General features: G+C 64.0%; 1 protein-coding gene across 1 annotated transcript in view; it reads left to right on the plus strand.

The window, feature by feature from the left end:
• Window positions 1-24102, plus strand: part of CAMTA1 (calmodulin binding transcription activator 1) — a 735454-nt gene that overhangs the window by 508352 nt on the left and 203000 nt on the right. Inside the window, 1 exon segment of the mRNA XM_036025251.1 lies at window positions 16543-16614. Within this exon segment, the coding sequence (XP_035881144.1) occupies window positions 16543-16614 (72 nt within the window).

Genomic DNA, 24102 nt, shown 5'->3' on the forward strand with positions numbered 1-24102 from the left:
CCATTCCAGAAGGAGCGAAAGGGGCAGAAAGCATGGGGGTGCTGACCCGGGACGGAGCAGGAGGCCAGGGTGGCTGGACACTGCGAGCGGGGAGGGGTCGGGAGGTGGGCACCACAGCCCGGTCCCTCGGGGCTTCTGGCCAAGCTGAGGGTCTAGGGTTCCCAAGTCAGCACTCCCTGAGGGGCTTTCACTGCCAGCCCCTGGGGAGCGGAAGGGGCCTCACCCCCCAGGCGCAGAGGGCCTGCCCCTCCCCAGCCTTGCCAGGTGCCACGTCCTCTGTTGACCTTCTGGCCCCAGACCCCTACTGTCCTTTCAGTCCCTGGTCTTCGCACACCTCTTCCCACCAGAGCTCCTGCCCCACCCCCCACCCCCCCAGTGGCACTCCCCCTGGCTCCCGGATGCCCACGGGTGCTGCTTCACCACCCAGGTCCAAGGCCCGGGCAGCCCCACGGAGTGCTGCGGCCTCTCGTGTGACCCAGTCACAGGTGCAACTCCCCCACGTGCATGCTGGTCTGCTGGACACCTGCTCCCCACCCCCGTGGGCTGCAGGCCACTGGAGGCAGGGCCCAGGGCCACTCCAGTCCCGTGCATCCTCAGACCAGCGTGGGGCCTGGCACGTGGCCGGCCTGGGCAACACGGGCCAAGTTCTTGGATGCTGAGTCAAGGTGGCTCCTGGAGCCTCACAGAGACTGCGGGTGTGCCAGGGAGAGCAGGCGGGGCAGGACCACCCAGCCCCGGGCCTCCGGGTCCGCATCTTCTTGGTATCGGCACCTGGACCACCTCAGGTCCAGGCATTTGCCGAGCTCCTGCTTGGCGTGCGTCCTGCGAAGGCCCTGGGAGCGCAGCCCTGCCTTCCAGCCGCCTGGAGTAAGACGGGAGACAGGGAAGGACACAGGCAGTGGCAGGCACCGAGGGTCCTGGCGGTGGAGGAACCCCAGGGCAGGCGCACTGCTTTCTGGCTGGGCGATGCCAGTGCTGGGTTTGCAGGAGATGCGGTGGCCGGGGAGAGGGTTTGAGGCAGGGGGTGGGCACACACACACCGGCCCTGCCCCTCAGGTCCCTGTGCCCTCTTCCCCCTGTTCTGACCTCCTGGCCTCCTGTTCAGGGTCTCTGGGGAGCAGAGCTGCTGCCGGGGCCCTGGCTACCCAGGCCCGGAGGAGGCCTCACCTGCAGCCCACTCTCTGCCTGGGTGCGAGAACTGGAAATACCGTTCCCCATCTGGCTGGGCTCACACGCTCTGAGCAGTCAGCAGCCTTGTCTTCTGGGCCCCTGGGAAGAGACCGCGGGAGTCTGGGGGTGGCAGAGGGCAGGGAGAAGCCGATTCCCTCCCGTGGAGGACACCCACCAGTGGTCAGTGGCAGTAAAGCTTTCTCTCCTCGTTGAGTTGGTCTCGCCCACTGCTCTGCTGAACAATCACAGGCCCCTTATTAGACAAGCTGGCACCCTAGACAGACCTGCTCTTCGCCCGTCATGCCCTTCCTGTGCAGCGTGGCCTGGGGCTGCGTCCAGGCGCCCTGCCCAAGGATAGCCTTTGCCTCGGCACTTGAGAGGGACACAAGCAGCTTCTGAGGGCCCACCGTGTGCTGCACACCGTGGGAAGGTCCCACAGGTGGTGGTGGAGTCGGTGACGAAGGGTAAGCCCGTGGGCGTTGTGGTCGCAGCCGAGTCTGCAGGGTGGTCTGTAGAGTGAGGCCCAGGCCCCACGGGGCGCGTCCTGCAGGGCTGAGCGCCTGACCGGAGCAGAGCTGCTCCAAGTGACGTTGGTCGGGGAAGAGGCCCCACCAGTAGGGGGCAGGGCTGTCCGAGCCCCGCACAGGGTGGGAGGACGTATCTGAGCCCCGGACAGGGGCGGGGCACAAGGCTGCCCGAGTCGGGAGAAGCCGGGAGAAGGCGGAGCACTCAGGACGGGGCGAGGACTTGGCCGTCAGCAGGGGCCCGGCCTCCCGTCACCCCCACCCCTGCCCTCCCGTCAGAAGAGTCCTGCACCGGGTCTGAATTTCTCAAGTCTTCCAAGAGGGTCTGAGGTCACCTCCTAAGTGATGAAAGTCTCAATTTGCTGCTGCTACAAATGGCTGGAGGGACGGAGGCTGGGCCTGGATTTGTGCAAATGCTCAGGAGTCAAGAGGGTGTCGGGAACGGAGCTCTGGGCGCCTGAGGGCCCAGAGCCTGGGCGTGTCCACAGAGGCCGGCCCCGCCCCCAGGCCTGGCTGCGGCCACAGGGCCCCCCTTTCCCTCATCTGGAAGGTGGGACAGTCAGGCTGGGGCCCTTCCCACTCCAAACCTCCTCCTCCCCGATGCCCCTTCCAGCCCTGATCACCCCGCTGTCGGCAACAGTTAAGTTTTAATGAGAAAAACATCTCTTAGAATACTGAGTATAATTAAAACTCTGCCACAGGAAAAAAAAAAAAAAAAAAAGAGGCCAGCAAACATTGAGGGAACCAGAGGAAGTGAGAATGTTAAAACACAATCCCCATTTTCCTCTCCCCGTGACATGGATTATTAAGTCAGGTTTGGGGAAAAGTTCCTATTAAATATTTAAATATTGCATTAAATATTCATCATCTCAAAAATTGCTTCCTAACAGATCCTTAGGTACATATAACAATATTTGATCACAGAGGCTGCGCAGAGGCTCAGAAAGGGTGGGGACCTGTCTGGGGCTCGGCTCCCCGGGGCTCCGGGAACCCCGCTCACGGAGGGGGCCGCGCCGTGGTGAGGGGCCTGGGTGGCTGCAGGCCCGTGGACCGGTGACTGAGACTCAGAGGATGCAGTGACACCCAGGCCACACAGCGAGCGTCCGTGTTCTTGGCTGTACGGGTTGTAGGGGCGGCCGCTCGACTTAAGCACGTGTTGCCGAGCCCCGAGTCCCCGGGCCTCCCGGGAGGCTTGGGGCTGACCTTCTTGGGGAGCTTTGTGGCGGGGAGAGGGTGTCTCCCAGCCCAAATGCAGCGCTCAGAGGGCAGGGTCCCCGTGATCTCCTGCCTCCTGGGAGCAGGTGGCGTGGAGCCTGAGGGATGGCCGTCAGGGTCCCGGGCCAGCGCTCAGGGCCACAGGAGGGCGAGGCACTTTCGCCTCCTTCTCGGTGCAGACACTGCGGCCCGGAGGAGCTGTGCAGGTTGCCCAAGGTCACGGGTGCCAGAATCCAGGCTTGCTCTGACCCCAGAGCCCATGCTCTCAGTCAAGTCCACCCCAGTCACCCGTGTCTCTGAGCCCCCCAGCAGGTGAGCAGGCCTCCACCTCTCCCCACCGCCGCCCCCTGGAACCAGCCCTGGGGTTCGCAGAGCCCGGGGTTTGGGCTCCACAGCCAGGCCTCCCCCACTGCCCCCCCCTCCTTTCGGGGCAAATCCAGGGGTGCGGAGAAGGCCGCCGGACTGGTGGGCTCCCTCTGCCTCTCTGGGTCGACAGGCCGGAAGGCGTGAAATGTGGCGCGTGGGTGAATCTGGAATGTTCTCGAACCTCCGTGTCCTGGAGGAAGGGCCGTGTGCTGGGACAGAACCTGATCTCTGGGGACATGAACTTGGCAAGCGTGGCGTCACGTGAGATTTCTTTTAGCAGCGGTGAGAGGGAAGCAGGGCCCAGGACCTCAGCCCACCTGGGAGGGTAGGGAGGAAGCGGTGGGGAGGGAGAGACCCCACGGGTGCCACCTTGTAAGCAGCGCAGACGCCGACCTGGAGACAGGTGGGATTGAATTATCCGCGTGCCCCGGGCTGCCCGCCCCGCCGCTTCGCGCTGCCTGCAACATCCCGCACCGCCCCGCGCAGGTTAGCAGCATATTGGATTCCAACGAGTCATATTTTAACGCTGCCAAACAGTTGCAGGCGACAGAAAACCTGTTTCTTCCCCGTTTCATACACCCAGGAAGTGTGCGCCGCGTGCGGCCTGCATGTCATTACACACATTAGAATACTGCGGGCTCTCCTCCCAGGACCTGCCGATCCGTCACGAGGCAGAGAAAACGCGGGGCCGAGAGCGAGAGCCCCTCTCTGGGGCCCCGACAAAGCAGCTACATTGGGGTGCCTGATCTCCCCATTAAGGAGGCAGCCCGCTGTCTCCCCTCCCCTCCCCCACTCCCGGAGGCTGCAGGACAATCTGTTATTTATTTCCCCGGGGAGGCTGTCGAAGGTGCGTGCCGGCCAGGGAGGAACAGGTGTGGTTGCAGCGGCCCGGGCAGGCCCAGCTTTCATGGTGCAGGACCAGCTGCTGCCCTTCAGCACAGGCTGCTGAGCCCTGAGAGCCCGCCCCCAACACACACACACACACACACACACACACAGCGCGTAGGCTCCGGGTCCCGCCTGTCCCTGCTGCTGTGTGTGCAGCCAGTCCCCACTGTCCGACCCGCCCCCTTCCAGGGAACCGCCCCGTGCCTTCCCTGCTCACCCTGCTTCCCCGCCTCTGGGGACCCCCGGGGGTGGGGGTGGGGAGCGCACTTCCAGGTCTAACGGAGCAGCCCAGCTGGCTGCGCCCACCACCGGCTCTGACAGAGAAGCGCTCTGCTCTGCCCCGGGGCTGCCAGGACCCGGGAGCTCCGACTCTCCTGAGTGACGTTTCCTCCCTCCTTTGGCCCTTGGCCCAGTGAGCCTCTCCAGAACATTCAGTGGCAAGACCGGGGAGACGTCGGGGAACAGGAAGCCAAGCCTCCCGGAGAAGCTCTCCGTGGGGAGGGAGGCTGGCGTGCCTTCCCCCGTCCCCCTGCAGACTCCAGGGGAAGTCCAGGTCGGCCATCTGGCTTCCCGCCCAGCTGGCGGGGGTCGGGAGGTGGGTCAGCTGAGGGCCAGGTCAAGGTCAAGCCCGCACCCATGAGGCGCGGCCAGTCTCACTGTGAAGACGAGACCACTAGACCCTGGATGGAGAGGGGGTGCTGAGAGGCAGCGCAGCTCCTGCCTCAGGGCTCAGGATTGGACGGTGGGCTCGCTAGACGGGAAACCGGGCGGGGGGGGCAGGCCACCCCCTGCCCCAGAAGCGAGCTCCAGGGGGTGGAGCTGGCTTCCTCGGTCCCCAGCAAACCCCTGGCGACCTCAAGGGCTCAGCACATAGCACTCAGCCAGCCAACGTATGTCCGCTGGGCAGCGGGATTCGCACATGGCCGCTCTCCTGCGTCCCACAGGCTCCTGACGCCGAGGCAGCTTCTCCAGGGACCCCAGATGTGCAGGGGGCCCTTGTCCCTCGTCTGTGCTTGGGCCCTGGTTTTGTCTCCTTTTATCAGTGGAGGTGAGGTTCATGTAACATAAAGTGAACCATTTTACGGAGAACAACTCAGAGGTAGCCAGCACATTCACCAGGCTGTGCAACCTTCCCCTCCGCCTCCAAACCATTGCATCCCACCAAGGAGGCCCGGGACCACCGGGGTCACTGCCCTCTGGGCTCTCCACCTGCGCCCAGGACCCTTCCGTCTGACTCTGTGGGTGCGCTGCTCCGGGCGTTTCCCGGGAGAGGGATCCTGCAGCACGTGACCTTTGGGTCTGGCTCTTCATGGAACACACTGTGTTCAAGGTCCATCCGAGCTGCAGCGTCAGCGAGCACTTCCGTCCTTCCAACGGCAGAGCGGTGTTCCATGGTGCATCTGGGCCGCACCGCGCCCGCCCCACGGCGACGCACACGTGGGCCGTGCCCACCTTTTGTGCAGAGGGCCGCTGGGAACAGGAGCGTGCACGTGCTCGCTGGAGTGCCTGCGTTTACATTTTTGATTTCTTTTTTAGAGAGAGAGAAAGGAAGGGACAGAGGGAGGGGAGGGAGGGGAAAAGGGAGAGAGGGGAGTGCCGATCTGCTGTTCCGCTCGTCCGTGCCGCTCACTCATTGGCTGACGCCCGTGTGCGCTCCGACTGGGGATGGCCCCCGTGACCTTGTCGCACCAGGACGGACCTCTACTCCACTGCGCCCCCACCAGGGTGGCGTGCCCGCTCGCAACTCTTTGGGAATTGCTAGGTCACGCGGTAATGCTGTGTTCAGCGTTTTGAAGGAGAGGCTGCAGTCGCTGTGTGAGGTCCACAGGTGATTCCTGACCTGCCTTCCCGCTGCCAGCGCTGCTGGGCTCCGAGTGCAGAGAGGGCGAGCCCCACTCGCCGGACTGGACGTGGGGTGGGGGTCGTGTCGTTGGAGGACAAGGGGAGAGCGAGCGGGAGCCGGACCACTCAGTAGTGGGGTGGGGGTGGGGGGGCGGTTTGCACTTACTTCCTCCTGGGAGGCAGGGAACGGCCCCGGACAGGACCAACAATGGAAGGGGCGGGAGCGGATTCTCGCCTTCAAACCGCAGTCCTTGCTGGCATTCCTTGGGGGGCGAGGTGGAGAGGGCTTGGGTGGGTGGGGGTCCTGGTGGGGCAGGTGGAGTGAGAGACACGCAGGAGGGGGCTCGCAGGCTTTGGCGGGGAGTGAGGTGAGAAGAGGGTTTGGTGGGCTGCATTTCAGAGCCGTGCCCCGGAGAGCCGGTGTTTGATGGGTGGTACCCTGGGGACCCCGGATGAGCAAGGTGTGGCCAGGTCAGCACACTGGCCCTACTGGCCTTCCCTTCTGTCTCCGGAGAGAGGGGGGTAGGGGCCTCCCTGTCACCAGGAGCTGCTGCCTGCTCTTTGCCCCCGGGCTTCCTCCCCTCACTGCACTTGCCCCCCGACAGCCCGGTCAGGACACCCCCCTGTGAAGTGGCTGTCATCTACGCCTCGCCCTCACTGCCGTCATCGTCGGCATGACTACCAGTTCCATTCTGCAGATGGGGAAGCAGAGGCTCAGGGAGGCTGAGCGACTTGGCCAAGGCTCACACCCCTCTCAGTGCCACTGGGGCCGTGGGAGCTCAGAGGGGGCGCCCGCAGGTGTTTTCGGCACATTTGCTCATTGCTAGAGGGAGGGTGTGGCCAGGCAGCCCCCACCGGGTGTGTCCCCAAGGCCCCTAAGGCGCCCAGACTGGCCGCCCATCCTGGCATCTGTCTTCGGCCAGAGCCAGCCCTTGGCCTTGAGGTCGCCTGATCCCGGGCGCTTCCTTCCCAGGCAGGCTCTGCCCCGCCGCCCTGTCTCTTTCGCGGGGATGTTTCTGTGAACTTGAGAAAAACCCCGAAAAAGGCCGGCTGCCTCTGTCCAGCCCATTAATTCTGCATGCTCGGGCCCGAATTAACCTTGGCAAGGCTTCGAGAGGAGAGAGTAATTCTAACCTTAAAAATCTGCTGATTAAAGCTGGTTTCAGAAATTCGATTCCGCTTAATGTCTTGGCAGGGAGCCCGGCTTCGCATTAACACAGCCACAGACTGGGGCCTGGCTTTCCCTCCGCCTTCTTAATAAACAAAACCCCGTCTCCTGTTTTGAGCAACAATCCCTTCCCTGGACTCCCCTGCCGCAGCAGCCACGTGCGTGTCCACCGAGACGGGTGCTCAGGGTACCCGGACAGAGTCACCGGGGCCTGGACGGGGTGGTGCCGGGAGCTGGGTTGTAGCGGCTCAGGAGCAAAGCAGTAACTACAGCCAGAAATGCCGGCACTCCAGGCCTCCGGTGCACAGCAGGGGGGGCTGGGTTCGGGGGCAGAATTTGCCTCTAGCCTCTGGGGGCTCTGGGGCTGGCGCCTGGTGTCGGCTGAATCTCCTAAGTCCCTTTTCCTTCTGGGAACAGGGGACCAAGACACAGAGGGTGAATGAGGGTAAGGAGCAGCTACATGGAATACGCACCCCAAACCCCCAGCCCCAGAGGACACAGCCCCTGCCCCGCCCCCCCCCCCCCGAGACTCAGCGTCTCCCCATCATTCATCTCTTCGGCTCCAGGGTGCCAAGCCCTGTTAAGATGTGCTGGGGCATGGGGACTCCGGGCCAAGAGTGACGTGGGACCGCATCTCCCTCCTGGAGTCCTCAGTGCTGGCTGCCCGGGACACCTGGGGCGGGGGGGGGGGGGGGGGGGGGTCAGGAGCTGCCAGTGTGTATGTGTGGGGAGGGGGGCGGGAGTCCGTGACCAGCATAAAACCACTTCAAGATCAGTTCCAGCCACTTGGCAGGGCTCCAGGAAATAGGTCTCAGCAAATACACTTGGACTTCAAGCAAAAGGAAGTTTCCTGTTATTTACGGTATTTATTATTTATGCCCAGTATTTTTAGGACGTTTTTGAGGTAGACACAGCCCAGACAGATTGAACAGGCTGGAGGAACCAGGAGCTGAGGCGGGGGAGGTGACCGGATGGGAAGGGTGCACACACGCACTAGGCGGCGGGAGGAGAGGTGCGGGGCTGCCTGGCGCACGCCCCCCGTCACGGCCCCTGGAGGACCAGGTGCAGGGGAGAGTTCTGAGAGGGCGCGGCTGCCGGTGGCCCGGTCCCCGAAGCAGTCCGGTGCGCGCTGCGGAAGGGAGATGGGGAGGAGCCCAGGTAGACCAGGCTGAGGGGCCCAGGGGCAGAAAAGCACGGGGGCTGGACCCCTAGCCGAAGCTCTGCCCCTCGGTCGCCGTGGCAACAGCCCCAGAGCCCTCCGAGAGCGAGCCCGCTGCCCCTCCCCCCTGCCGGTCTTCGGAGGCCGCGGATTCATGGCCTGGATCGGCTTCCTCCCTAAATCTAAATTTACCTCATTATCAATTTTTAGCCTCCATTCCATTTTATGCCCGCTAATTTATGAATCCTGGATCCCCCAAAAACAATAAAGCTGGGCTCCAGGGATTTTATTTATATCTTTAAGCATGATTTTTATGCCTTTTTATCTAAAAATTCATTTGATTTTTATTGCCTCCTCGCACCGCCATGGCAGGCCTGCAGCCACTTGCTGTGGACAGGCTCCTGCAGGCCTGGCCTGGCCTGGCCCTCGGGGAGGGTGGCCCGGGTGACCCCGGTGGGTGCAACGCCCTGCGGTGGCCCCGGAGCAGGACTGCCACCTCCCTGATCCCTCTCAGTTCAGAGCTCACTCTGTCTGTCCCCTTTCCTCTGCTCCTCATTTCCTGTCTCGCGGAAACGGCCTAGAACTTTCTGTGGACATGGGGAAGCCTCCGGGGTGAGAAATGAGGGTCTCTTTGCACGGTGCACCCCACCCCACAGCCTTCCTCTGGGTTTCTCCTGCTCCTCACCCAGCCCCGGGGGCCTTGGGGGGGGGGGGCGGTGCCCTTCTGCTTGCCCAGGGAACCACCCCCCCCACCCCGTGTGTGCTCCACCCAAGTTCCTGCCCAGGGAGGTGTCCAGGGCTCCCCTGCCCCAGGGCTGGGGCCCACCAGCACTTTCTGCAGGGCCCTGGGGTGGGTGCACCCGTGTCCCGGGCTGCCCAGCGCTGCCCCGCCTCCTGGCACTGTCCCTGGCACACGGCCTGCCTGGGAGGGGTTGGCCCTTTGCCAGTGTCTCTCTGCCCCTTGAGCCCTCCAGCTCAGAGCACCCAACCTCCCCAGCCTGGCGGGGCCCTGGTCCTGGCTGCCCCTCCGTTGTACGCCCCCAGGCCTCTGCCCCTCGAGATGCGGATGAACTCGTGCTGTCAGATTCCAGCTCCGACAGAGCTGACCTTGGGCAAGGCTTTGACCTCTCGGAGCCCCAACTCCTGCGTCTGCAGGGAGGGGCTCATACCACCCCTCTTCCAGGGCTATAGAGAGGCCCGGGCTCCCTGGGTCACCCAGGGCATCGAGCACAGGGGACCCTCGACCCCTCGGCCAAGAAACTGATTTGATGTGACAGCAGATCAGGCCGCCAGGCTGTCTGGCCAGGGGTGGCCATCTCCCGGGGAGATGGAGGAGGTCCCAAGGCCCTGGAGAAGGAGCCTTTGGGAGCCCGCCCACCCCTGCCCAGGGATCTGCCCCCGGAAGTGCAGTGCTCAGGGGCTGTTTCCGGGGGGCAGGCGGTCTGGCCCCACTGGGACAGCCCGCGCCTGGCCAGGGCTGGCATCCACCCCCACAGCCCCCGCCTGGCCGGCGTGCCCGGATGGGGCAGGGCGGCGCTGCCCTGGGAGACGCCGTCACGGACTGTCAGAGGAGAGAGGCTGCACGCGTGCGCGCCTGGTCAGCGATCTAATATTCCCGGTCTCCCCCGCCACCCAGCCCCGGAGGCCGAATCCGACTCCAATCCATTTAGCGCAAACTAATTTTAAAGCAATTCACTGTTTAACAAGTTCTGAGGCCCAGTGCCTTCGCGGGCGGCGTGTGAATCGAATCATTTGGTCTAATCTTAGATTAATATGAACCAGATCCTTCGGCAAGGGCAGTCCCAGGAGCAGCCCAGGACGCCGTTCCTGTCTGTGACAGAGGCAGGCCCTGCGGACGGCCCAGCCCCGGCCGCCGTGGGGACGCGCGGGCGAGGCTGCCAGGGAAGGCATGCGGGGGCAGGAGGAGCCGGGGTGTCGGCCCAGACAGGGGCAGGTTGGGGTCCTCCTCTGCCTCTTCCGAGACACGTGGCCTTGGGCAGACTGCCGGGCTGTGCGGGCCTTCCCTGGGGACGCCGCCTCTGTGCAGGACGGGTGTGGAGATGAGACGGGGGCGAGACAAAGGCCATGTCGTCCCCACACTGTCCCCACAGGAGACCCTCCCAGGCCTTCCCGGATCCGTTTCAGGGTGCCCTCAGGGAGCGGCAGGGTTGCTGGAATCTACCTCTGCTGCTAGTTTGGGGGGATCTGGAAGGTGCTGGATGGTTCTCACTTCCACCTGCTCTTTGGGGGTCGCCTGCTCCTCCTGGGGCTGTCAGAACGTTGGCACCCGAGGACCATGTTTGACCTCCACCCGGGAGCCCTGCGGCTCTGCCCTCTCGGTGCCTTCCCGCCCCACGGCGAGTCCCGGGCGGGGGAGAGGCCCGCCCTGGCACTTTCATCTCAGATGTGGAAGAGAGACATTCTCGCCTCCCGAGTGACACGTGAACTATGGGACCCCGCCCCGCTGGGATGGGAGAGACACACACACAATGACAGGAGGAGGGGCAGGGGGAGCTGCGAGTCAGCCAAAGTTCCAGCCCTGCGCCTGCCCTTGTCCCTTGAACTCCCTGGGCTTCCCAAGGTCCTCGCAGGAAATCAGCCTCAACACGCAGAGCCTGGACCAGTGGAGCGGGGCAGAGTCATGAACATCACAGGGCCTTCGCCTCAAGTGCAAGGCCATCCTCCAGCCACTCATCCCAGGTCCCTTGGGGGGGTTTGCAGGACAAGCTATGGGTTCATGGACTTGGACACCGTGTCGTCCCGCGTGGAGGGTTCGGATGGGAAGGCCGGGAAGCCGCAGGCAGCCGTGCCCAGGAGACCGCCCCCACCCCCACAGACGCCCTTCGTGTCCGGCCGGCCTGACCTCCTCCACCTGGCCCGCTCCTCACCCTGTTGGCCTCACCACAAACGTCACTTCCTCCTAGGTGACGTGGCTGACCTTCAGCATGAAAAAAGGGGCTCTCCCCTCTTGGGGCTCCATCACACCCCCTTCTGAGGCCCTCTGAGCTTAGCATCAGTGTGCTGGCCTCTCTCCCTCCCGCTGGGAGCCTGGGGGTGGGGGTACAGACCTTCAGGCCTGCACACAGCAGACTGCGGAACAGCTCGTTTACGGGAAACCTGCTGTCACCGCCACCCCCTGCACCGGAGCCAGCCCAGCCCAGGCCACGGGGGCCTCTCCCGGGGGCGTGGCTGCCTCTGCGTCTGACCCTGCCTGGGCCACACTGACTAAATGGCCGTCGCACCTACATCACTTCAGAGCAGGCTGAAATCATTATCTCCTCTGTGGATTTTTCTTTCCCTTCCATTATCTTGTTTTCTCCTGTCACCTTTATACCGGAACACGTTTTTAAAAACTATCCATCTTTCTCATGTGCACATCAAATCTAGCGTGCGAGGCAAGCCAGGCGCCTAGAACTCTGTTTTCACACTGATTGCCTTGGTGCAGTCGCCTCCCTAGTGGGAGAGAGGTGAGGCCGTGGGGGGGACTGTGGGGGGGACCGTGGGGACCGCCCCCAGCAGCCTAACAGAGCTCTGAGCCCCGGCTGCAGCCTGGGGCTGGGCCTGCGCAGGGCTGTTGGCAGCGGGACCCTCATAGAGAGGATTATGGATGGAGATTTGATGGAGACCCCCGAGTCTGAGGACGCAGCAGGTATTATCCCCCAATGAGAGGCAGCTTGGGGGACGGAGCTTTTTAGTCAGGGGCGTGGGGGGCTCAGGGAGACACCCACTGATTCACCCTGGCCCAGCCTTTGAACACCCCGACTCCCCAAAGCGCAGCCCCTCCTAAAGTCCCAGCCCCCCCAAGTCATGTGCCCCCAGCCCTAGCTCCCCTAAACCCCCACCTCTGGGCTTCCAGGCTCCGAGGGTCTCAGCCAGACACCTCTGAACGGAACCCCGCCCCGGCCCTTGTTGCCCAGAGCCCCCGGGGTCCAGTGGGACGTTCTGTGATGACGGGACGTTCCGTGCCCTGCAGGGCGGGAGCCACCCACCGCTGTGCCGGCTGAGCACTTGGAACGAATGAGGCTGGTGCAGTGGAGGAGCGCAAGTTTCTCTTCTTCTGTTTCATTCTGCCGGGTTTGAATTTGAGCAGTCACGCGTGGCTCATGGCTCCCGCGCCGGAGGTCACCGCTGTGAAGAGGCCCACCAGACAACGCTGGGGACGTTGGTTCCCAAATCCTCGGGGTGAGACGCCAGGCGCACACTTCCCCAGGCACAGAGGTCAACGGCAGGCCTTGACTGTGGCAGGTGTCTGCCTCCTGTGCGGGGTGGCCCCCCACACACGGTGAGAACCTCTCAGGGAGGAAATTCCACAGGAGGCCCCGGCCGTGGGGCCGTCCTGCTCCTCAGAGGGAAGGGCCAAAGCACCTACCGGCCCAGGGCTGCCGCCGGCGGCAGGCCCCGGCTCTCGCTGGGTCCTGCTGGGTTCCCAGCGTGAAGGTGCTCACCCAGGAGGGGAGTGGAGGCCGTGCTCTGCCGGCGTGGTTTCTGCCGGGGCGTCCCTGGTCCGAGCCCCGGGCCCGGGTACCGGCTGATTTCACATGAGCCATTGGGGCGAGGGGCCACTGCGGGGGGACCTGATTTGTCCAGTGTTCACACGTGTGTGTGTGTTTACTAAGTGTGCAGTCTGTATCTCCTGTGTGCTCAGTTTTGCCTGCCCCTCACTTGTCCCGTATAGGTGTTCGCCTCCTGCGGCAACAGTGAGGTTTACTGAGCACGTGCTCTGTGGAATTGCTGTTGGCGGGGGGGCCACACAGGACCATGAGCGTATCACTCTTTCCACTCTGACGGCCAGGGGTCGGTGAGCGACGGCCCGGGGACCAGACCTCGGCCGCCTCCCTTCGTGCAGCCCGTGAGCCGGAATGCTTGTTATACTTTTTAATGGTTGGGGAAAACGTCGTAAGGAGAACAGTATTCACGACAAGTGAAAATTATGCAAAATGCAAATGACCGTGTCCATGAGTGAGGTTTCATTGGGACCCAGCCAAACCCTCTCGCTACCTGGTCCTCCGCGGCTGCTGGTGCCCCTCAGAGGCCGAGCTGAGCTGTCACAGCAGAGACCACGTGACTCACAGAAGCATCGACTCGGGCCCTTTCCCAACACCCACCCAGTGCCTGGGCAGGTGAGGCCGGACGGTGGGCACGGAAGGGCGAATGACAGCGACGACCGGCGTGTGCGAACCCGGGGCAGGACTCACGTGCCCCCTGACCCCAGTGGGACATGTCGAGGGACCCTGCCCACCGGCTGGTCGGGAGGGGCTTCCCGGAGGAGGGAGGGCCCGAGGGGCCAGGACCGGGCGAGGAAGAGCGTGAGGTGGGAAGCGCAAGGACCGCAGGGGCCCGGGAGTCGGCTGTTCTCAGAGCCAAAGCCCGGAGTGGAGGGCACAGGAGGACTGAGCTTGGACCCGGTGGGGGCGGGGCAGAGAGAGGGGAGAGTCCACTGAGTCACGTGACTCCATTGCAAACTGGACAGGAAGCACTGGCTGTGCCTGATTCCCGATCAGTAAAGCCACGCTGGGGCCCCGGTCCTTGGGCCTCGGAGGCCTCAGTCCTCACGGGGTTGGGAGGGGGGTGCTCCTCAAGCCCGGTGTGCTCTGTCTTACCTCCCGCCCCCTCCTGCTTTTCCTGCCACTTCCCTTGGCCAGCCGTGCCCATCTTAATGCCCCCCCAGCCTCCTCTGACCCCCCTCGCACTGGGACCATCCTGGGCATCCCATCCCCGGGCATCAGCTCCCAACCCTCCTAGCCACCCAGGGGACAGGAGGAGGGTGGCGCCCATTTTACAGCCCGGAATGACAAGGACCCCCAGCTGGTGAGCCGAGGTCCTGAGCAGGGTCCCCCCCAACCTCCAGGTCAGATCCGTCTCTCCTTGCTGACGGCCACCGGCCCACCACAGACATGTCCCCCACAGGGGCAGTACCAGTCCTCGGGGCTCCCTGGGGAGCTGGCCCTCCTCCCTCCCTAGGGGCCTATGACATCGTAGCTGTCACTCACTCGTCAGGGGCCGCTGCCAGCCTCCCGTCCTCTCTCCCGCCCTCCTAATACTGTGCCTCTCCTCTGTGGGGACCAGGGACCTTGGAGCACCGGGGCGGCTGGAGTAACATCTAAAAATAGAGTAACTGGGCTCTGAGTGAAACCCTAAGGGTTCTGATTAAAATGCATGAGCCTTGATGTAGAATCGGTGATTTTTCTCTTTAACATCATCCTGCTTATTGGGTGGCTCTGGGCAGTTCCCGGCAAGGGAGGGTGCCAGAGTGGGGGGGCTGGGGGTAGGGCGCGCTCAGGGGCTGTTAGCGTGTGCTGCACAGGGGGACACAGCAGGGGCTCCGCAAATCCTCAAGGGTCCCTTCACAAGCAGTTCAAGGGTGCTTTGGGGCAAGTCAAGGGGGAAATGGTGTGCAAATCAACCGTGTTCTTTTCAAGTTCAAGAAACAGCCGTGGAAGGAGAGAGATGGGGGAAGAGGGGAAGGCGCTGTGAACTCGCGAGAGAAGGGCACAGTGGGGAGGAGCGGGTGTGAAGCTTTTGATCTCAAAGGGACAGGAGACACCTCTCACAGCAATGGATGATGTGCTTGGAAAGGCCCCCAAACTGCCCCCGCCTCCAGCATGCAAACTCCAAAGACAAGGGGCCAATCAGAGGGGCTGGTAGGCTGGCTGCTCATTCGCTGCAGCCAAATGATTACAGGGCAGAAATATCCAAATGTGAATCTCCTTCGGGCAGACAGGAGTGAGTCACTGAAAGTTTTTTAAAAATAAAAACAAAGAAAAAGTGTATGGAAAAGTCAGGCAACACTATATTGCCTTCTTAATAATAAATACATTCCGTGGGCAAGAATTGCAAAGGAATCGTTTAAATTAATTTCCGCTTTGTTTGGTTTGCACGGGGCTTAAGTCCCAGCTGACAGTGATCTGTAAAAGTTCTAACATATTGGAAATCTGATTTTCTTGCAGCCAGAACCCCACAGTCTGGAATGATTTCTCTTTCAGCTCTGCTAATCAGACAGGCAGGGCTCCAGCAGGCTGGGCTCCCAGTTGGAGGGGCAGTTCACACACTGGGTGCTTTGGGGGCAGGGGGGTGGGGGTGGCGCGTGGGAAGGGTGTCTCCGAAAAGCTGTGCTGGGCCCGTGTTGGGTGGAGGGGCGAGAGTGAGGAGAAGGGGCAGCTGCAGGGGAAGGTGGACCTTGCGGGTCCTTCCCCAAGGCCTTGCCAGCCCCGCCTTCTCTTTCTGCCCCGCCCTGCCGGCCCAGGTGTTTTGGGAAGGTGGGCTCCAGTGGAGATACCAGGAGAACATTCCAGTTCACACCTGGAGGCGAGAGGAGAAGGCCCAATCCCCTCACCTGCCCCGAGACACTCAGAGTTTGATGGCAGCAACTCCTCCCCACCCTTTCTGCAGCCCTGCCCGAGGGCAGGTCCCCACCACGGTGTCGCCACAGTGCAGGGCCCAGCCCACCATCCCACCAGTCAGATGCACCCCCTGGGTCTGCGCCCCTCCTCACACCCTCCCCCCCCCACACACAGGGATCCCGAACTTGAATTCCCGCCCACCTTGTTCGTATGCACCTTTTATCCACCCCCTGGCGCTGGGTGTTTTCCAAGACCAAGTCCATCTGCACGAGGTGCAGGTTTATACTGAGGACAAACACACACACAGGAATGAACAAACCACACGTCCGAACCAGGGAGTGGGGGTGCGCATCAGGGCCACTCGGGCTCTGGGGGGGCACCTGGGGCTGCTGCCCTCCAGCCCCACCCACCTAGAGGCTCCCGCCGCGGGGCCGCCCTGTCTGGCGTGCCAGTCCTTGGTCAGAAAGGTCTGGAGCGTGCGTGTATTTGAGCCAGGCTTGTGACCTTCGGCCCCGCCCCTCCCACCGAGGGGTCCTAACCTAGGTCCTGGGAGCGAGCTCAGTGACTCCACGCCCCTCCATTTACAGGCAAATGTGCACTCCCGTGGTCCCTGGCTTTTCTGGATTCTCACACACCTCCATGGTCCCCCAGAGGGTAAGCCCCCCAGCTGTCCCTCATGTTTGCCAGCTGTGCTTCTCAGCCCTAGGCCCGGTCCTCGGTCCCGGGGCCGGACGCAGAGGCGCCTGCCCGGTCTGCTTCGGGGGCTGGCGGAGTCTGTGCTCCTCTCTTGCTCCTCCTCTGTCGCGCCGTCTTCCTGCCTCCCTTCCTTTCCTCTCTCCAACTGAACTCTCGTTTTTCCTCTCTCCCTAGTGCTTGTACGGCTGCTATGTCCATTCCTCCATCATCCCCACCTTCCACCGGAGGTGCTACTGGCTCCTTCAGGTAGGTGGCTGGCGCTGCACTCTTCCTCCGCCTCTGGTGTGGGGCAGGGGCCGCGGAGGGCAGGGCGCTGAGCGGGGCGGGGCTCCTGCGCGTGGCGGAGGCGACCTGGGTGGAGACACCGTGCGTGGCCCTGGTCCTGGCGGGCTCTCCTAGCAGGGACGTGGGCGTGTGGTGCCGAGGCCAGCTGTGCGGCTGGCCCGGCACATTGATGGGTGCTGGGGAGTGGAGAAAGCCTGGTGGGGAGTAGTCCTCACCGGCCCCGTGGGCGTAAAGCCCCGGCAGGTGCGTGCGGGATGCCTGTGGGTCCTCTGGGTGAGCACAGAAGGAAGGTGGGGCACCCTGACAGCCAAGTGCCTGTCGGCTGGAAGCTGCACCTTCTTGATCTCTCGTGGGTCAGGCGTTAGCAGGTGGGAAAATCGGTTCTGGAGGCGCGCCAGTCGCCGTCGGATTGATTCGGATTGATTGGGATGGTTGTCGGGAGAGGAGGAGCTCCTGCCTCCGCAGGAGAGAGCTCTGTGATCCATTGTTGATGTCTGCCGTGCAGAGGGTGGAGAGAGGGTGGGGACACCGCCGGGTGTCTTTGCTGCAGAGGGAGGCCGGGGCTCCCAGACCTCCGTCCGTGGTGTTGGGCGCAGCCCCGCTGAGCCAGGCCCGGCCCGCTCAGAGACCACCAGCCTCCTTCCGATGGACGGTCACTGGTGGTCCTCTTGCCCGGCGAGGGAGTTGTCCAGGCTGGCCGGGTCTGGGTCCTTCTGAAGGCAGAGCGAGCCTCTGGTTGCAGCTGCTCTCGGAACCCGTCGTCGGAATTCTTGCTCCTGCCTCCGCCCAGGAACTGCCGCTGCTAGCCTTTCCTGCTGCGGGCGCCGCCGTCTGCATCCTTGCTGTTCAGGCTCACCAGCCCCCCGGACCCCCAGGGCTCCGGGGGTCTCCTGCCCCCGGCGGGTGACGCGTGTTTAGGGAGGTGACAGCCACACACGCTGTGGAGCACGGGGAGGCCTCCAGTCCCGGGGAAGGGCCCCGAGCCATCTCGGTGCGAATGCCGAGGCTTCCCCACCTCCAGACTCCTTCCATTCTTCTTAAGTTCCCCGAAATCACCGTCCGAGGTTCAGACAAGTTCACGGGCAGACAAGCCCTGAGACCGTCTGAGGATGTGCTGATCCGCAGAGACTCGGCTTCCCTGGCAGCCCGCCCCGTCGGCAGCTTCCCAGGGCCTGCCACCCCCCCCTCCCCCCCGGCGGCTGGCCCGGCCGCACCTGGGTTTGTCATTGCTCCGCCTTGCGTGCTTGGGGGAGGGGCCTTGGGGCACTCACAGGATGACACTCGGCCTGCCTGGCTCATAGGGACAGACTCGAGGCATTCCGCAACTTGGCGAATTGCTTGTTCCTGTGCTTGGCTGCAGGGGTGGGTGTGGGGGCAGCAGGGCTCTGGTGGGGTTAGACCTGCCCCGCGGACCCGGGGCCACACTGTGGCCGCACACCCTGAGCGTCCTCTGTCCCTCATGGACTCCTGCCCGGGCCTCCCAACTGCTGGTGGGGCCCCTGCGTGGGCTTTTCCCCTCCGTGGTTTCCATGCCCCCGTGAGGACACCCCCCCCCCGGCGCCCTCCGTCCCTGCCCGCTGCGCCTCCCCTCCGGCCGAGTGGCACCCCCGAGTGGCGGAGCAGCGTCCCCGCCAGCTCGCCTCCCAGCAGCCCCAGCAGTCTGCTCGCCGGGGCCTGCTCTCCCGCACCCACGCCTCTGCCTCCTGCCTCTCACACCATCACGCTCCTGCAGCTTTTTAATTCCACCGGGTTTACTCTCCTGGACTCAGACACCGTGAGGCAGCCATGGGGCCCGAGCTCATCACTCCCCGCCCCGGATCCCGGCCTGTCGGGCGCCTGGAGCCAGGCTCCTCTTAGACTTTATTGCTCCTGCCCCGTTTCTGGGGCTAGGCGGGAGGCGGGAGGGGTCCTGCTCATCCGTCCCAGCCCCCGTCCCTGGGGCTGCAGTCCTGGCGGGAGAGACACCTGGGGCGGTTCTGTGGGTCGGGGTTCATTGCCTCCCGGCAGGTGGAGGTGTGCAGGTCTCCCCACGGGCCAGCATCGCCGGGTCCAGTTTCTTCAGGGCTAGTCTGGGCCTCTTTATCTTCTCCCCAGTCCCCGGGGACCTGTCAGTCCGCCCCCTCTCCGCTGCGTTTTGGAGTGTCACTCTTGATTCTGCGAGCAGGTGACAGGCGGGAAGGCGCGCAGGTGTGGGGCTCCTCTCCGTGGTCGGCCTGGGCAGCAGGAGGCTGAGGACTGAAGGCCAAAGCCATTAGCGTGGCTGGCATCCCTCGCGGAGCCGAGTGCCCGTGGCAGCCGGCCGCTCGGGGCGGTGTGTCCCGGTGCTAATTGTGGCGCCAGGGCGGTAACGGCGGGGCCAGCTCCCGTGTGCGGTAGGAAACAGGAAAGAAGCTCTGAGACGCTGGCCCCAGTGTGTCTCCGACACCGACCACCACAGGAAGGGCCCGGGTGGGAGCGGAGGGGGCGGCGTAGCGGCGGTGAGAGAGCTGAGAAAGGGGGGGGGCCGCTCAGGGCAGCCGGGCGCTGAAGGAGCCAGCCGGGGCCCTGCACGGGGCGCACTGCCGGGGACGGGGGCGGCGGCCCCCCGCCACACACTGACACCCCACTGCCCGGGGCCAGCTGGCTGGCTGGGGCAGAGGGCCTTCTAGGAAGGAAGGGGGCTTGGAGGAGGAAGGAAGCAGGGAGGGTGGGCTTCTAGCAAAGGAGGGTTTCCTCAAGGAGCAGTGCCCCTCTCCCCGCTGCTGTGCCGGCTCAGCTCATAGTGGCCTGGGCCGGCCGGCGGGCCTCTGTCACCTCACACTGACACAGCCTCTCCCAAGGCCACTCGGCCCGGTGGGACTCGTGCCCAGACTGTGAGCCCAGCCGGGCCAGACTGCGAGCTCACCACGGGGGCACCGGCGGCCCCCCGCCCCCCAGGCACCTGGCGCAGGGCCTCAGCCGGACAGGGCAGGGCCGTGGTGCTGCTGCAGCCAGCCTGTCGGCCCGAGGTGCTGGGTGGGCACACCAGACCCGACCGGCCCGGGGGTCAACCACGCCTGTCCGAGAAGGGGTCGGGCAGGTGCACAGGGGCTGAGGTGGCACTCCGAGCTTCCCCGTGACCGTGCTCTCAGGGGACAACACGCACGTGTGCGAGCTCACTCGCTCTCTCTCTCTCGATAATAAATATTTTATTAGGATGTGAGCAGGGCCTCCCCCGGACTGAAGGGACTGAGGCCACTCGATTAGCCCTTAGGTGCGTAAGGTCATTGCTGTAAGTAACTGGTGGGCACCCCACGAAGCCACCTGCCCAGAGTGGCATCTCGAGGCCCCAGGCCACTCTGAGTCCACACGACCTGCGCGTGGGCCACTGCCCCAGCCGGAGCGGGGCCTTTGGCAGACGTGCCTTGCGACCCGAGGAGCCTCCACTCAGGGCTGGCGCACACGCCTCCTCTCGGCAGGCCAGCAGCACCCAGCTCAGCCGCCACATGGCCTGGAGAGGGAAGGGCCAGGCCCAGGGCCCCCAGCTGGTTGGTGGTGGCTCCGGGCTGGGCTCAGGCCTCCCCAGGCCTTCTCACCGTGTGTGGTGGCCTGAATGGAGCCATTTCTGTAGCTGTCAGGCCCCGAACTTTGTTGGGGGCTGGAGGGAGTGCCGCCCCTCCTGCCCGCTGGGCCGCTCCGGGCTGAGCCGGGCGGCAAGGGCCAGTGGCCTCTGTCCCTCCCTCTGCAGCCCCTGTTGTTTGGGATTTTCGAGGGATTTGGCTCAGGGCCTCCCGAACTCCTCCCAGGTCGGCTTCTCCCTCTGGGCACGTCCCCGGCCGCTCCGGAGGGGGGCGGGCCCCCGCAGACTGCCCGGCGACTCCGGGTGGCTCATGGGGAAAGTCTCAGCTGCTGATGAGTATTCTTCTCTTTGCCGCGTTCTCCAAAATGCACGCCTGTCGTTGTCTGTGCTCCATGAAGAGCGCCTGCGTCTCTGTGTCTGCCCCTGCCCTTCAGGGCCTGTTGGAATCCAGGACCAGCTCTCTGGGTGCAAGCAGCGGGGGCTCCTCCCCTGCCCACCGTGGCCGCGCGCCCAGATGCCTGTGGGCCCATGAACACTGCTGTGCACACCCAGGGACCCCGGGACTCGGGGCTCCCGGATCGCTGGAGAAGGGCAGTGTGTGGGCTCCGAGTGTTAGGACATGTGGGTTATGAGGAGCTGGGATATAGCCCCGACGACCGTGAGCCTCAGCAGCTGTGACCACAGCGAGCCACCCTGGGCACTGACTCCCGGCCAGGCCGCACACTGGGCCTTCGCCTCAGGCCTCATTTCACCTTCCCTCCCTCCTTCCTTCCCCCACCCTCTCTTCCTTTCTTCCTTCCCTCCTTCCCTCCTTCCTCCCTCCTTCCTTCCCTCCCCCTCCCTCTCTTCCTTCCTTTTCCCTCCTTCCTTCTCCCTTCCTCTCTTCCTTCCTCCCTTTCTCTCTCCTTCCTTCTTTCTTCTTCCTTCCTTCCTCCCTCCCTCCTTCCTTTCTCTCTCCTTCCTTCCTTCTTCCCTCCTTCCTTCCTTCCTCCCTCCCTCCTTCCTTCTCCCTTCCTTTCTTCCTTCCCCCTTCCTTCCTTCCTTCCTTCCTTCCTGTCTTCCTGCCTGCCTCCTTCTTTCTTTCTTTTCCTTTATTCCTTTTCTCTCATATTTTTTAATGGAGGACATTATATAGCTTCACAAACAGCACTCCCAGCTCCTCGCTCAGTGCCTGGTCCCCGTGCATCATCAGGGTGAGGCGGAAGCGGCCGGGAGGGGAAGCACCGAGGAGCCAGCTCTGCGTGTGGGCGGTACCATGTGTCCTGGGACCCTGAGGCTCTGCAGGGCTGGCCCCCAGATGAGGCTTTGATGGGGCTCGGACAGACGAGGGACAGGGCGCATTTCGTGAAGCCGACTGTCACCCCAAAGGGGACATTTGACCCATGTGTTTCGAGGAAGGGAAGCCAGTTGGTGTCGGGGGCCCCCGTCCCGGTCAGCGTGGAGGGAAGGCGCCTGAGGGCAGCCAGACCTCTGCAAACCCGCCGACCTGGCGCCATGATAGTCGGGAGCCCCGCCCCGGCGTCATACCCTCAGCCACAAAACACGGAGGACGTGGCACATGCGTGTATGGGCTGGGCCGGGCCGGGCTGGGGCAGGGTTCTTCCTGACAGCGAGGCAGCACCGGGCAGCCCACAGCACTTGCTGGAACCCTAAGTCCAGCGTCTGTTGTTCTCACAGCCACCCGGGGAGGGAGTCGGGACTGAGTGAATTCACCCCGATGCTCACAGAAGAAGAACAGGGTCTGGGAGGGTGAGGGAACCCCAAAGGGCAGGGAGGGCAGGGCCGAGCCAAGGCTCTTCCTACAGACACAGTCCCGTCCTCCAGAGCCTACGCCTCGGTGGCCAGGCCCAAGGGACGCGGGCGTGGGGGTGAGCAGGGCTGAGAAGGGAAATAGCTCCCGGGTCCTGGATGTGGCCTCATGGGGACTGGGTCCTGAGGACAAGGAGGACAGGAGGGCCTGGTGCTGGGCCTTCATTCCTCGCTCCCGGCTGCCACCCCCCAGCCGAGCACAGGTGCCCTGCAGTCGACCAGGGTCTGGGTGGCACTGGGGAGGGAGTGGCTGGGCCCCGAGCATTTGGGGAGGCTGGCTATGAGGAGTGGCAGGTGAGGCACCCAGTGGCATCAAGGCCATTTCTGACCCTGAACTCGTGTGCCTAGTAGGTGGCAGCTGAGGCCAGTCAATGCCGTGGGTCCAGAGAAGGGGGCATAGTGTGGGCTGGGCAGTCGGAGGGGTCTTCCTGGAGGAGAAGGGGTGAGCGCTGGGTTGGGGGGGAGAGCAGGGAGGCGACATGGGCCAGGTGCACAGCAACAGGTGACACTAATGAGTGTGGTGGGGTCCCAGCTCCATGGGCTCCAGGTCCCCGGGCCAGAGCTGCTGGAGGAGAAGGCCTCTTTGGATGGGGGTCCTGGGCCCGGCGCCAGGCAAGGACTGGCAGGGAGTGCGGGGAGGCCCATGCCACCCACCGCACCCCCAGTGTTTCCTTGGGCCAAGGAGGCGAGGGCAGTAGAGGCAGGGGGCCCGACAGCCAAGGCTGCACATTCAGTGCCTCTGTGACAGCGTCTCTGGGCTGAGGGTGCTGGCAGCGGCCTGTCACCACCATTCTCATTATCCACCCTAGTGTCTGTGGCCATTGTCCACAGCGGCTTCCACGCCCCAGGTACTGGGGCCAGTTCCTTGTTGTGATCGGCAGCGTGTGCGAGCAGGGCTGGCGTGCTGGGCAACGGGCCACCGCTCAGCCCGTCTGCGGGCCTTGGCGGAGGGGGGGGCGGGGTTTGCCTGCTCGGGCACCACCTCTGGTCTCAGGGCACTGACCGTGGAGCAGGAAAGACCAACTTCCAGGAAACACTGTGTGGTTAGCTAATTATGGAGAAGGTCGAGGTCAGGAAAGAAGGGGTGAGGGGCTGTGGGGCCCCAGGACAGGGGCTGAAGGGCAGTGTTGGCACCGAAGGAGAAGGGACGGGAGGGCGCCCAGTGGCATGCCAGGTGGAAGGAGGCCCCCAGGCCGGCAGGGTGGGGGAGAGGCGGTGACGGGAGGAGGCTGCAGGACAGGTCCCTCCCCCAATGCGGCACCGGCAGCCCCTGGACAACTTCTGCCCGGGCAGGCGGACACCGGGGGGTCCGAGAGCGAGCCGGTGAGGGAGCGGGGCTGCCAGGCGGGCCGTTCCCGAGCTGCCTTCTCGCTCGGTTTTATCCCAAGTAGCAGCTTCCACTTCTTTCCCCATTTAATGTGCCTTGAATAATGTGACAAGGTAGACACTGGGAATTTACTGCGCTATGCAAAAAATTGCTCAATTCCATTAAGATTTCGGGATCTTCGCCAAGGCTGCATGCGCAGCCAATGTTAGTTCCTTCCTAGACATCTTCGCCTGATTGCGATTTACGGTGCCGGCCTCTGTGGGCACCCACCTAAACCCTCCAGAAACACAGGGCCCTTCCCTAAAAGCACCATCATTCTCTCTAAGGAACGTCACTGGGCGTTTTCCAGAAGACTCCTGCGCCCTGATCCCTTCCCCAGAGGACGGGGCCGTCCAGGGAGGGGCTGCGGTTGGCCTTCCCAGCGGACTGCCAGCCCGGAGGGTCTGCGGCGAGCAGGTCGCAGCCGCTTGCCCTTCGCCTTGCAGATCGCAGCTGCCTGCGCAGCTGGAGCCCTGGGGGGCTGTCTGCCCCCGCCACGTGGGTGCGGGGGGCACTGAGTGTGGGGGAGACCGTGAGGCGAGTGGAAAGGCTTCTTCTGGCTACCTTCCAGGGCCACCTGGGCCGGCGGTCTGTTCAGCGCCACCTTTTCCTGGCCGCGTGGCCCTGGCCAAAGGGGTTAGCCTCTATGACCCCTTCCGTCTGTGTGTGAAATGGGCACCAAACGCCCTGCTGCTGGGGTCACCGGGAGGATGCAGCGAGCTAAAGCCCACCGAGG

This window comes from Phyllostomus discolor, chromosome 5 (genome assembly GCF_004126475.2).
Source record: "Phyllostomus discolor isolate MPI-MPIP mPhyDis1 chromosome 5, mPhyDis1.pri.v3, whole genome shotgun sequence".
NCBI lineage: Eukaryota > Metazoa > Chordata > Mammalia > Chiroptera > Phyllostomidae > Phyllostomus > Phyllostomus discolor.